Source organism: Myripristis murdjan, chromosome 24 (genome assembly GCF_902150065.1).
Source record: "Myripristis murdjan chromosome 24, fMyrMur1.1, whole genome shotgun sequence".
Lineage (NCBI taxonomy): Eukaryota > Metazoa > Chordata > Actinopteri > Holocentriformes > Holocentridae > Myripristis > Myripristis murdjan.
In genome coordinates, this window is record NC_044003.1 from 31,834,303 (window position 1) to 31,847,961 (window position 13,659).

Genomic DNA, 13,659 nt, shown 5'->3' on the forward strand with positions numbered 1-13,659 from the left:
TAGGCTCTGTGTGCATCTTGGATATGGGGAGCTGATTTGATAATGTCCGGTTTGCTGCAAGAGATCAAGGGTGATGTCCCTAGCTTTCCTTGTACCACAAAAGAACGTACAAACAAGGTTTGATTGCATAATCTTTCATCTGTGGCTTTGGGGAAGGTACACTGTAAAGTCTTTCCAAGTCAAAAGGCCCAAATCCAAGTGAGGCCATTAGTCAACTGGTGTTAAAGGATGGAGTCCAAAGTCATATGACCACACCTGTGGTCTGAACATAGATTCTCATTTGTTGATACATTCAAACCATGTACAACAACACTACTAAAAGAGCTGGATAGTTCAGATCTCTAATCTGTGGTCATATGCTTGGATGCACCTAAGCTGCTGTGAAATGTCAGCCCGGGTTTCATCAAAGCGGCCTTGTCGGAGATCTTGTTGGATGCTGAATACCCTCAAAGTTCAGGATTAGCTTAGTAGGTTTGAGGGACAAGAAGTGGCAGGACAGCTCCAGCTGGGCACATTCCATCCTGTGAAGCCACTCGCCACATATACCCTTGTTAACCTCCCTTCACAGATCTGCTGTAACTGGGTGGGATCAGATGGCACACATGCTGTGTTGCCTCAGATTTGTTTAGAGTAAAGACATGTATTAACAGAGAGGAGCGCTACACCTGGGCTCATATAGCTATGTTGGCCAGAGACACTGTTTGCCAGGAACAAAGAGATGAGATAATCAAAGATCCTATGATCTCACTGTTGCTGCTCAGCTGTCAAACCATTTGTGACAACATTGCGTCATTGTTTTGTCAGAGTAAATGATTTGTGGTTTGTGACATGATCCTATACAACAGACCGGTGCGTGTCTTCTCACACTAGTCCTAATTGGCCTCCTGTAAATTCTCATGTTAAACCAATCTTGCTGAGAAAAGACTCACTCCAGCGCCTCATTTCGAGCAACTAATTATTTAATAGCAGGTTTAATTAAGTCATTAAAAGATCCCATGCTGTGCTCTACAAAGCAACTGGAAATGAGGGGAACCACTGTAGTCACATCACCATGCATGAGCCTCCTTCATAGAGAGGAATCGCATGGGTATTAATGCTTTCTTTGCTAAAGGGCCAGTGATTCTGCATGTTTTGTCTAATATCTATAAAATGTCTATACTTCAAGTTTTCTTCCCTTTTATCAAGATGCAAGATGCAAGATTTATTCGTCACATGCATGAATGTACAGGTACAGCAGCAGTGAAATGTAATTGCAACAACTCCAGCACTGTGCAAGTAAAAAATAAAATTAATAATAATAATAATAATAATAATAATGATAATGATAATAATAATAATAATAATAATAATAATAACGATAATAATAATAAAAAATAAATAAAAAATAAAATAAAATAAAATAAAGATAACATAGAAAGAATATATGACATTCCTATATACAATGAACAACCTGTATACAATATACAACAATATACAAAAAGTACAAATAAGTAGAGGGTAAGTACCATATCCAGCCATTGGTTTCCATTCATTCCACTACAATATGAAAATTAACTTTCAGCCATCACTGTAATAAAGTTGCCCAAATGAGTTTTCCTAAAAGCAGCAGCACTGTTGGGTTTTTATGGTGGAGTGAAACAATTTCTCTGCTAGAAAACTGTCCCCGGGGAAACGTTTGCTTAACACAACCAATTATCAGTTCCATGGTTTATGAATGCCAAAAACTGTGTTAGCCGCAGACCCAGAACATGACAAGGTGTCATGTTTCAGCCCAAAATTCTGATTTAAAAAATAGAGAGATTTTGATCTTTAGTACTCCTGCATAATTTGCAAACTGATGCAATGTGAAATGTGTGTAAAACATTCAAATCATCACTGGTATGGTCCTTTAATGCTTTTAATTCTTTAATGCTCATAGTCTGTTGTTTCAGTGAAATAGTCATTACACTCAACAGAGAAAGTTTAACATTGTTGGTCATGAAGGTAAGTGGATTAAAATTTTGAACCAAACAATTCCATAGGAAAGGTTGGACAATAATTAGAAAAACCTCTGGTTAATATTAAATTGACTTTAACTATGAGTTCTGGTTAAGTTTGAGGGGGACGAAAGCATTAAGCACAGACATGCTGCTCTTGAAACCCAAACTTCAGCTAATTGACAGTTTCAACTTTTGGATATCACCATGACCTAAACTGCATGCCTGCAAAAAGATTGTGAACCACAAACTGAACCCGTCCTGTGACTGAAGAATGTCTTAAAGCCGCTGACTTGTCATTTAGATGAGACTCTAAGTCTTGATATGCAGTCAAAGGACCAGCTTCTCAGGACAAAGAAAGACTGCTCCTAAATGGCAAGGACTTGTCAAGCCAGGGACTGTTTCTTAAACCAGATCAGCAGCAATATGATGCTTGGAAAGTCACCATCAAACACTACATATTTTTAGCAGTGGATTCAGCCTGTTCTGTGTCTGGGAGCCAGGCCGGAGTGTTCCTCTGGTCTTTTACAACAACGCCACACACACAGAATCAGTGTTGTGACACTCCAGGGGGGCAAACTGTGTGATCAGACTCAGAAGCTTTGGAATCTGTGATGCATGTTGCCTCTCCAATTTGAACCAGCTGGGTTCAGGCCTTGGCTCTGCACAATTAAAAATTAACTGTGTCGTTAATAGTGAATGTTTTGCCGTAAATCAAACATTAATAGCTTTGCAAACATTCCAGCTTACAAGGCAAGTGTCATAAATGAGGAAACAAGAAAGACATTTTAATATCTTTTAGACAGCTGGCATTCAGATAAAAGTGAAAGTGGTGAATTAAAAAGACAACAGACCTCTTGAGTATTTACTTTATTCTTGCCTGGGCCACAGTGTTCTGCCCTTTAAATGTGTCACCCTTTCAAGCCTCAGTGTGTAATGCAGTCCGGGACACTGGCCAGCCTTTCCATGTGGCTCACCTTGGTGAGGTTTCTCTCCTGGCCAATCAAGCTTGAAGCTCACAGAGAGAATGAAGCACCGGTCATGGTAAAGTATTGTATTACCAGAACAGAAATCCAACTACATGCCCAATTAAAGTGATTATTTGAGTAATTTTATCTCATCATATACAAATGTGACCATCAGACGATATTGACTGGGTTAAATATGCCATATCATGTTGAAGAGAGAAGGTATAGATATCTCTAAACTGACAGCTTCACTACACATGTAATTCAGTGGTTACCACCCTGTCACAAAGGCAATAATACATATGGTGGTGTCTATTTGTGGATTTAAAAAAAAGGGCAGGAGCCATTGAAAACTAATCATGAAAATCACATCTGTCTTTCCTTAAAGGATGGCTCATGGGTTTATGTGATGTTCAGTTGGTTCCTTGCCTTGAGACTAATCTCTCTGAAACTGGAAAGCACAGTTTGGTTTTGTGGTTATCTTCACACAAGTACAGCAGGGGCAAAATGTAGACACTCTCCCTGGCAGAGTGAGCATTTCATTCCATCCAATTTCAAGTCATCAAAACACAACAGTGCTGTTGCTTTTAGGAAAACTAATGTGGACGACTTTATTACGGTGATGAAATACTGGTGTGAAGACAGTTTGAAGTCTGAAAGTTCATTTTTATATCATAGTGGAATGAATGGAAACCATTTGGCTGGTTAGAAAGGAGGAAAAATGATATAAGAGTTCCAAAGTGTTGTTTTCATTACATTTCATTTTTTATTTTATTATTATGACACAGGAAAAAAGTAACATTACAGATGTTAAAATGTTACATTTAAACTGGCCTGATTCACTTAGTAACTGTTCTATAGCAGATTCCTGTTGCAAACATGAAGTATACACATTTAGGAGATATTATGTTAAATGTGCAAAATCACTGGTCTGGTCTGTTAAAGCAACTGATAATCCAAACTCACAAAATGGCCTGATTGTAGGCTCACTGGCCCAAATGAACCAATGATGGCCCAATAACCGATGCCTCAACAGCATAAATAATACCTGATTTTATGCGTGACAGGAAATTTTGCAATGCAAACAAGACAATTTGGGTATAAACTTCATAGCTTTGACAGTTCATTGGGTTACAAACACTGCTTGACTGGCCATCTGGCATACCAGCATCTTTTGCCAAAAATATGCCAACTGGTATATTGTTATATTAACTGTTTGACCCATAAGACTGGTTCATTGGCCCATTATTCATGATTGATTCTGATATTGGCCCTTTTGGGCTGCACGACATTTTTTTGTTTAGTTGTTGTTGTGGTGTGATTGGCCCATTATTCATGATTGACACTAGACTGGCCCAATTAAGCTGAATCAATCCATCAGTCACGCCACAGACAGATCGAACAATAGTTCAAATGGAGAGGAAATGCAAGGAAGACGCAAAGAAGTTAAGAGAAAAGAAAAGACAAGCCCCTCAGGCAGATGCCATTCAAATGATTAAGGGGAACCAGTCTGGGCCAAAATGCCATGGCCGCAACACTCCAGGAACTCTTAGAAACAAAATCCTGGATGTCTTGCTTGATATTAATCTTTAAGTGAATCTCAGCCTTAATACCCTGAAGAAGATTGAGAGTCGATACACGTTGGCCTGCTTAGTTGCCTTGCTCAAAGAATAAAAAAATATTTTGCTTCATTCAAAGAAGGAATGTTTGTTTGTTTTTTTTCCATGGATGTCTGCATCACTTAGAGTTAATGTCCTGCAAGACCTCTGGGATTCTGTCTCTAAATGGACTTTTACCTGACCCACTAAAGAGCACCTGTCGTATGAGCCGCTAGAACCATGCAGCACTTCCTTCTCCCTTTGTAAATACTCACCAGGAACTCACTGGAAAATGTTTGTGATCGCCCCATCCAAACCCATTCAGTCAAAACGGATTGTGGCTTTCAGCAACACTAAGCTCACATAAAGCTGGCGTTCATGCATGAACATCTCAGTCTCAACAAAGTCATTCATGACATGTCACAGGGCCCTACTGATGGGGGCAACACAGGACACAGGGTACATTTTCTTTCACATGCATATTCATAACCCCGTGCTTGTGTCTTCACACATACCCAAAACTGTGGGAAGCGTTTGGCCTGGTGAGTGTCATGCGCGCAGATGACAGAGATTTTGCAGAACAAAGGCATCTGGGCAGAGCTCAAAAGGCCTGTGACCCTGAAAGCATGTCATTTAGCAGAGCTTAAGGATGTGTAAACCTGCCAGTCATGGGGAATCCTCAAAACAGGAGACCATGGGAAGTTCAAAGAAACAGGGCGTTACGCTTTTTCATTGCTTGTCATGTTAACCCAGGCTGCATCACATGTATCTGCACACAGGGTCTGATGGAGCTGAGCGGCTCAGTAGAAACTTAACTCTTTAAAATCCAGGGGCCCTTAGGTAGATTTTATTTCACCCACCCTTCATTGCAAAAACTCGAAATCTTACCAAGATTATTTGTCTTATTTCAAGTCAAAAATGTCTTATTTCTAGTCAAAATATCTCATTACACTTAAAATAAGACATGATCACCTCAGAAGTAACTTGTTTTTAGACAATTGTCTCTTGTTTCAAGTGAAAATTTGCTTGAAACAAGTGAAAATTTGCTTGTTTCATTGGCAAAATTTGTTTCTTGTTTCTAGCTAATTTTCACTTATTTCAAGTGACTTTTCACTTTTTCCACTGGCAAATTTTGCCAATGAAACAAGCAAATTTTCACTTGTTTCAAGTGAATTTTCACTTAAAACAAATGAAAATTGTCTAAAAACAAGTTACTTCTGAGGTGATCATGTCTTATTTTAAGTGTAATGAGATATTTTGACTTGAAATAAGACAAATAATCTTGGTAAGATTTTGCGTTTTTGCAGTGTTTTTTCTTTCTTTTTTTCCCTTTTTTTTTTTTTTTTTTTTTGAAGGAGGGTGGGTGTCTGTGTGTGTGTGTGTGTGTGTGTGTGTGTTGGGAGGCGAATGCTTGTGAAAGGTGCCAGACCCCTTTCCCTACAGTGGCTCTAAGACGCCATCGTAAAACAAGGATTCATTCTGGATACCAAAATTTAACAAAACACGTATGCTACAGTATTAGTAATACAAGATCAGGTCAGGAATCAAGATATAAATGGTGTTTGATGGATCAGTTGGTTTCCCGCCAAGTGACACAAGCCTAATCGCCTCGTGTTGCTGCTGTGACCAGTCTGGACAGGAAGACGTGCCAGATTCCGTTTGTTGTGACTTCAGTGGCTGTCTGAGGAGGTCATCTGTTAAATCTGCCCTGCTATTGTTTCATACAAGTGAGACGTTCAGGTGTTTTCCAGCGGGAGGATGAATTTGTGCGGCGGCCACACACACACACACACACACACACACACACACACACACATCCTTCTACCTAACACATAATATCTGTCTAATCTTGTAGTGTAGTACACAGTCAGATCTAGATAAGTCATAACACAGCGTTTTCCTATGAAACAAAGCAGTGTTTTCATTTCAAACTAGCAGGCGTCTCACAGCTGGATTTCCTGGTAGATGCTTGTCTTTCAGGTTGGATCAGTGTGGTGGGCATTCCAGAGAAGGTCTAACCACAAAGCTCAAGACTGTACAAGACTTCCTTGTATTATAATAGATGAGCCCTCTCAGCAGAGAACGTGTGAAATGTACCATCCGCATCCAGCAGTTAGTGCATTTTTTAATGTTACTGACAATCAGTATGAAGAACACAGCCTTTTATCATCACACATTTTCAGAGAGCAAGACCAATTTACTTGACACTACTATTTTCTGCACATTTTCTATGTACAGATGTTATTTGAAACAATATTAAGGCATCTTTTTATAAAAACAAAACAAAGGAGATCAACATTTTGAACAATTATACAGGAATCCAGTAGAAATCTAATCAATAATCTGTGCTTGATCTATCTACACACAATATTCCAGCCCTTGAAAAAAAAAAAAAAAAATCCAAAATACTGGTGAAACTTGAGCTGATAAGGCTTAGGAGTGGACTCATGATTTTTGACTTGAAAATTCTAAATATCTGAGTTTGCGGTTCTGTTACCTAATATCCACTGTGACTTTTAAACAGAGAGGTCAGTGTTAGCCCTGCGCGGTTCTGTGGAAAAAAACATAATATACTTACTTCACTAAAGCTATACTTATTAAATAACATACGCTATCTAAATTTCATACATCTCTCTCTTTGATTATAGGGTAAGGGGATAATAGGTAGACTACAATTGGATTATACCAACGTTTATCTTCATACCGATGTGGTCAGGGCTTTAAATATATTTAAGATTTCACCATGATCTAATGCTAAATGGCTGGGGTGTTCTAATGGAGCAAAGATGGCACTGATAAAGCATGTTTTTACTTGGGACGTCCTGCCTGTAGGGGCGTGATCGCTGCCGCTAGCAGAGCGAGAAGCGGCGGGAGTTGATGTTCATCTTGGTGACGCCAATGAGTCGCAGGGGAGCAGAGAGGCCGAGGCCCGGGGTGACCGGGCATTCACACAGCAGGTCTGACAGCTCATCCCGCTCCTCAAGGCCAAAGGTGGCGTCGTTGAGCATGCGGCGATGCAGGTGGCACGTTTGCTCAATCTTTAGCTTGTTGATGTCACTTCGGAGCCGCATGAGCTGCCTTGCCAGCTGCTGGTCCTGCAGGCGCATCTCCGTCTGCACACAGACAGACAGAGACAGACAGAGAAACACAGAGACAGGCTCAAACCATCAGTACTGTACAAACTGCAGTACAGATTGTAACTTGGTGGGTGCACTTAAGATTCAATTCCAGTAATATTCCAAAGTCCCAGTCTGATTCCAACTATCCCCCACATAACTCACATTATAGGTTCACAGGAAGTTCATGCTAACAGCCCTCACTGTGTGACAAAATGTGAAAAGAAAACTCACAGTGGGATACTGCAAACAACTTTCTCAGCAAAAGCACTTTGTCCACTGTCTTTGTGCAAAATGATTGCGGTCACATAAGAATCTGCTTTCCAACATTCCAACATTGCGAGAAGCCACTTCCTCCATGCATGCTCAGTCCAGCCATGTGAACCACGGCTGAATGTGCAACATAACCGAGCGGAGCAAAACTGATTACACTCGCAAAGCTGTTTATCAGAGGATCTGAACATAGCTGCTTCCTGAATCCCAATCAATCCCACTCACTTAAACTTGGATGAGACTTTCATATCTTTGACAATGACTGTGGCCAATGTGCAGCTCAGTAGTCAACCAGCAGAAAGTCATTATCTCTCTCTCCCTGGCCTTTAACAGCAAAGTGAGGGCAGAGCCAAAAGGGTGGCCAGGGTGGTACTCTTGAAATTTGATTGGCCAGCCTGGGCGCCACCAAAATGTTTCTTCACATCATTGGCTATCAACCACCAATACGTTGATATTGTCTCTATATATAGAGGATAAAATGGACTGCATTTCTGTGGCGCTTTTCTAGTCTTCTGACCACTCTAAGTGCTTGCCTCATATTCACACACGGTGCCAAGCTATCCATCAGAAGCAGTTAGGGGTTCAGTGTCTTGCTCAAGGACACTTCAACACACTCTGGAGGAGCCAGGGATCAAACTGGGAACCCTCCGATTACCAGACGGCCGCTCTACTGTGCTTGTTTTGACCAGCTAAACTGCTCTTTAATGACTCGTGGGATACTGAGGAGTATTTCAGGATAGGAGAACAGCCACTCACCCCTTGGGAGCAGGTGGTACTGTTTGAGGTCTGCTCTTGAGAATATCCTATTAAAGAGGCCCAAATGTGTGGCTAGCCTGCTTTCTAGAATAAACAAAAATGGCTGCACTCACAAAGATATGTTAAATCATTTTTTAATGCGCAACAGCAGGGAAAAGAATCACAGGTATTTCAACCTGAAATGATGCTTTCAAAATCATTTTGGAGCAGAAATCTTAGACCTAGCTTTTCAATTTCATGTGACATATTCTTTCATTTGCTGAAGCACACTAACATAGTTTTTCCTGTTCTAACCCCAATGGGAGGATTAATAAGGAAAAACTACAAAATGACACATAAGACGATGTTAAAGCTGCACAGCTGATGGATGATGATGTGAAACTGAAGGAAGGTTGATTGCTGACACTGACACTGAGGATTCTTAACTGGGGCTGCAACTGATGATTGTTTTCATTATCCATTAATCATTTAATAATTTTGTCGACAAGGTGTCAAATATAATGCCAAATCCTCATGGGAAATGAACAGAATTCAAATTCAATTCTTCAAATTGCTTCTTTAGTCTGATCAGCAGCCAAACAAAAAAAAAAAAAAAAAAAAAAAAACCAGTATGACTTTTTTAATGATAAATGGAGAGAAGTAAACATTAGAAATTAGATTTTAACTCGATAAATGTCTCAAAAATTAATTGATTTTCCTGTCAGTGAACTGATAGATTGACTGTTTCTGCAATATTCTTACGTATAGGTAAACTGACAATAATAGATACATCCACACAGTGTCTGATTTCCCTTCTATAGATGGTGCAAGCCAAATGACTCCTTAGTAGTATCAGTTCAACAATCATATGTTCAGGAAGGAGAGAAACACTTTAGAGCATTCAAGGTTTTCACAAACAGCCTCCCATTTACAAGCGAGATGACAAATATGTATTTTAAAGAATGGGACCAGTTCCTCACCAGTTCTTTCCTGAGCCAGTTGAGAGCCTCGTCGATATTCCTGAATCCCTTCAGCACATCTGACGGCAACTTGCACTGAATTACATCGGAGTTAACTACAGTTTCTTTGCCTGTGACTGGCTTCCCCTCATGCTCCATCTGCAGCCGGTCTTCCCGAATTCCCGAATCACTGAGGCTTTCCGTCTCCAGCTGGGCCTTCCACTCCAGGTAAGAAGGTCTCCTCGTCTGCAATCTTAATTTTTCTGCCAAGGCCTTCAAGGTCATGAGATGATCGTCGGTAGCCAATTCCATATCTTCCTTGTCAGCCTCTTCCAGGTCACTGGCCCTGTCCACCCTAATCTGAGGAACTGGACGTTCTTCCATCATTAACCTGCCGAATAAACAGAGCTCCTCAAAATGTATCCAAGTGGAAAAATAAGATACTCTTAGATACTCTTCATTTATGATCTTTCTCCTTGTTACTGTTTGTAATCATAGTCATGGAGTATATGTTGTCTTTCCTATGCCTGCTTTCTCTATGTTCTGTGTTAGTACGGTTCATTTAGATGGGAACTGAAGTACCGCAAGCGCTTCATTCAGTTTCTTCATCAGATCTTCACAGGCTCCTCAATATGCCCTTTGCTGTTTTTGGAGCAGACAATCTTTAGAACTGTAGTGGAAACAAAATGCATGGGATGAAATGTTTTCATATATTGCTAAGCATACCATTGTCAAGCATGTCAAAATGATAAGAGACAAAACCTAAACCTGACATCTGGTATGACATAAAGACCAAACCTGACCTTTGGCTTGTAGACATGGGAATTGAAGAGGGTGAGATATGTCTAAGAAAGAATGACATTCAGGTGATGATGCAAATTAAATATACAGTCTAGTTTGCAAAGTATGGGCTTGGTGCATTCTTTCCACAGGCCACTCTCTTTTGTACTCTAAATCAATTCAGATTAACTGCTTGGCCTCTTGTTGTTGTGTTTGAAATAAAAAGGATCAGATCACTGAGGAACACACCTTCAGGATTTCCATTTAATGGGAACAAACTGTTTCCATAGCAACAACACAGGCACTGTACATGAATCAGCATTTTTTTTCTGCCTCTAGTCCTCAGGGCTTAGCCTTCACCAACCTGAAGTGACAGTGATGGAAAACGGACAGTGGGCTTACAGTGTCTGGAATACCTGTACTTTTATCTACCACAAGCATAATGTAACATTATTCACATAGTTAAAAAGCTCAGAATGAGGCAAAGATGCTTTCAAATGAGTAGATCTGAGCCTAAACTGACAAATCAAATGAAAAGAGTCAGTTCCTGCAGATCTATTTTGAGTCAGTTACAGTTAAAAGGGATGGTCCAACAACACTTATAAAATAATTAACATCACATGATGTTTTTTTAAAGAGCCACCCAGTTTGATATGTAGTGTTTATCACACTGTACATTCACATGCCCACCAATTTACACCAAATGTGAGAAGTAGGCTACCTTTCATTCACCCGATTGAAATTGAGTAACAAAATCAAGAAACCAGGAAGCTTCCTGTTTTCATTTCATTCCTTTTTTTCACCACTGTATCATATTGCAAAAATATCCAAATGTCAGGATTCACCCTGAACAGTTCAGAAACACAGTGGGATAGGCTTGAACAGCCAAAAGAAAGCCAAAAAAATGAATGTGTTCTGTAATATTATCTTTAATATTATATAATATAAACATGGTAACTAACAGTGACAGAGACAGCAAAGGCAGGCATCTGGCTCAGGAATCGCTTACAAAAAGTGTTCAAGCACTCACTAAGTGGTTACCACTCAGTTATTCCATAATGGGCACAGCAGACCAGAAGTGAAGTCATTGCCCTTGTATCTAATGATAGGCTTGGCTGTTTTGCAAGGTAAAATAGACCTCTGACTGTGCGGAGTGCTGCACAGCCACACAGCACTGACTTCTGAATGCTCGGGGAATGGATCCTCTCCTTGCTCTCAGCAGGAATCGATGAGTCTCTGGAGACTGCATTGTTATAGGAGACCATTACAGGAGGAAAATCCATGCCACATGCATTTTTAAGAACTTTGTAAAGACCATGTATGTACAGTAAGGAAGTGATTTAGACTGTGAGACAGAACTGCTGAGCAAAGATGTTCCGAGCAGAAGGTGTGTGCATCATAGCGTGTTACAGAAAGAAAACCAAGCATCTTTAATCATGAATCGTTTTTCTGTGATATGCTATATGTAACAGCATCATTTGTGGCCATACTCATTTACAATCCTCTTCTTGTTTATTGGCTGCCTAGTAATTTAAGAGGCACTTTTTGTGAACCTGGGCCCATTAAAACAGAACAGCAGGAAATCTTCCTCTCAACGCAGCCAAAAATTGACATCCTGAATATCAAATGCAGCTTGGGACAAATGATGACACTAATGGAGCTGAGGAAAGAAAGACCATTTCTCCCCATTATGCAAATGTCCCAATTGGCATCCAAATCACCAAGCATGCCAGTCTTCCATCCATAACATTCCTCTGGTTTCATGGCTACTGACTGCAGAATTTGACTGCACGGCAACGTCCAGTTGCAAAGCTGCCACACCAATAAAATCCATTTTGTGGTGCTGGAGTATCAGATGCCAAAACCTGGTCTGGCCCAGCAGCGTAAGAGTGTCTGGGTCTTCTATCCGGAACATAACAAGCCTGACCACACTCTAACTATCTGAGCTCACTGTGTGTCTTTCCATGTGCTGCCAGTCCAACTCAGAGATGTTGAGTTTCACATTGGAGAGGTGATACACTGTGATTATCATTCTCCATGGCGACCTTCAACAAAACTCACAGGTTAAGGATAATTAATCTACTTTGTTTGCATAAAAATGGCATCACAGAACAAACACTAGCCTATGTGACCTACTGGATTCCCCTCTCGTCCATGAAGTAGCATACTATAACATTTAAGAGACCTTAGTTGATGTGTTAAGAAAATCTTTAAATGTCTTAAAACTTCAACTAATCACAATAGCAGAGAGAGAAATCTTGTTGGATCGCATTCAACAGGTGTTCTTTCCTGGTTGCACGTGATTCAGAATGAGGAAACATACAGTCGAGAAAAACATCTGAGCTTATATGGTTAGAATTGCACAAAATCAGACTGTTAACACGGGAAAAGTCATGCGCTCTGATTAGGAATTATGATTCATGTATTTTTTTTTATTTTTTTTTTTTCGTGAGACAAATTCCCATTCACATCCTAGCCATAAACAGGTTTTATAACTATGTTACAAGGAGGAAATAAACGCTTTAATTGGTTCTTAAGCAACATGGAAAAACTCGTTATGGGAGAAAAGCATCAGCAGCGCTCTCAACTTGGCCGTGCTTAAACCGAGCGGCAGCAATATTTAACTAACTCATAATTCTCTTTCATGATTTCTGTTTTTACTAGTTTACTTCTTTTTTTTCATTCATCTATGAAAAAAATCAGGAGCCTGGGTAAAATCTGTGTAAAACAATGTCCAAGTTTGCAAAAAAAAAAAAAAAAAAAAAACTAGAGCGCCTGTGTCACACTCGCAAAGCTTTTACATATGCAAAGGGCTTCAAGCTGGGCATGTGTCCCGGCCAGTTCTTCAGCAGTGCTGGCAACATGTGGCTCTCACAGGCTTCTCCGGGGAATAAGCTACACATCAAGCATATAAACATGATGCCACACAATCATACAATCGTAAGGCTTATGCTGGACTTGAGCCGCACCGACACAGGGATGAGCTGCGTGGCGTGTCGCGTCCACATTTCTTACGCGTGAACAGATTCAGTATCACACACTTTCCCGACATGCGGGCTCAGTTGGTTGTACCACTGCTGCGAGCACCCGGGCAAGTCTGCTTACTCACCAGGAGCTCCGTGCTGCGCAGTCCAACTTCCAGCCGGCCGCGCTTGACCCCAACAGGCTGCTCAGCGGAGGATGCTTACAACTCCGCTCATCCCCGGCTCCCTCCACCGCTCCTCCATTCACTTTTTCTGTCTGTCTGTCTGCTT

At 40.5% G+C, this 13,659-nt stretch overlaps 1 protein-coding gene across 1 annotated transcript; it reads right to left on the reverse strand.

The window, feature by feature from the left end:
• Positions 1–6,905: 6,905 nt before the first annotated feature.
• On the reverse strand, positions 6,906–13,631 carry fam167ab (family with sequence similarity 167 member Ab). Its single transcript, XM_030047359.1, has 4 exons — positions 13,515–13,631; positions 10,208–10,295; positions 9,647–10,016; positions 6,906–7,655 (listed from the first exon to the last, which is right to left on the reverse strand). Exons 2-4 carry the CDS (start codon positions 10,219–10,221, stop codon positions 7,392–7,394), a joined length of 648 nt encoding a protein of 215 aa, XP_029903219.1. The 5' UTR covers positions 10,222–10,295; positions 13,515–13,631; the 3' UTR covers positions 6,906–7,391.
• Between the last annotated feature and the right edge of the window lie 28 nt (positions 13,632–13,659).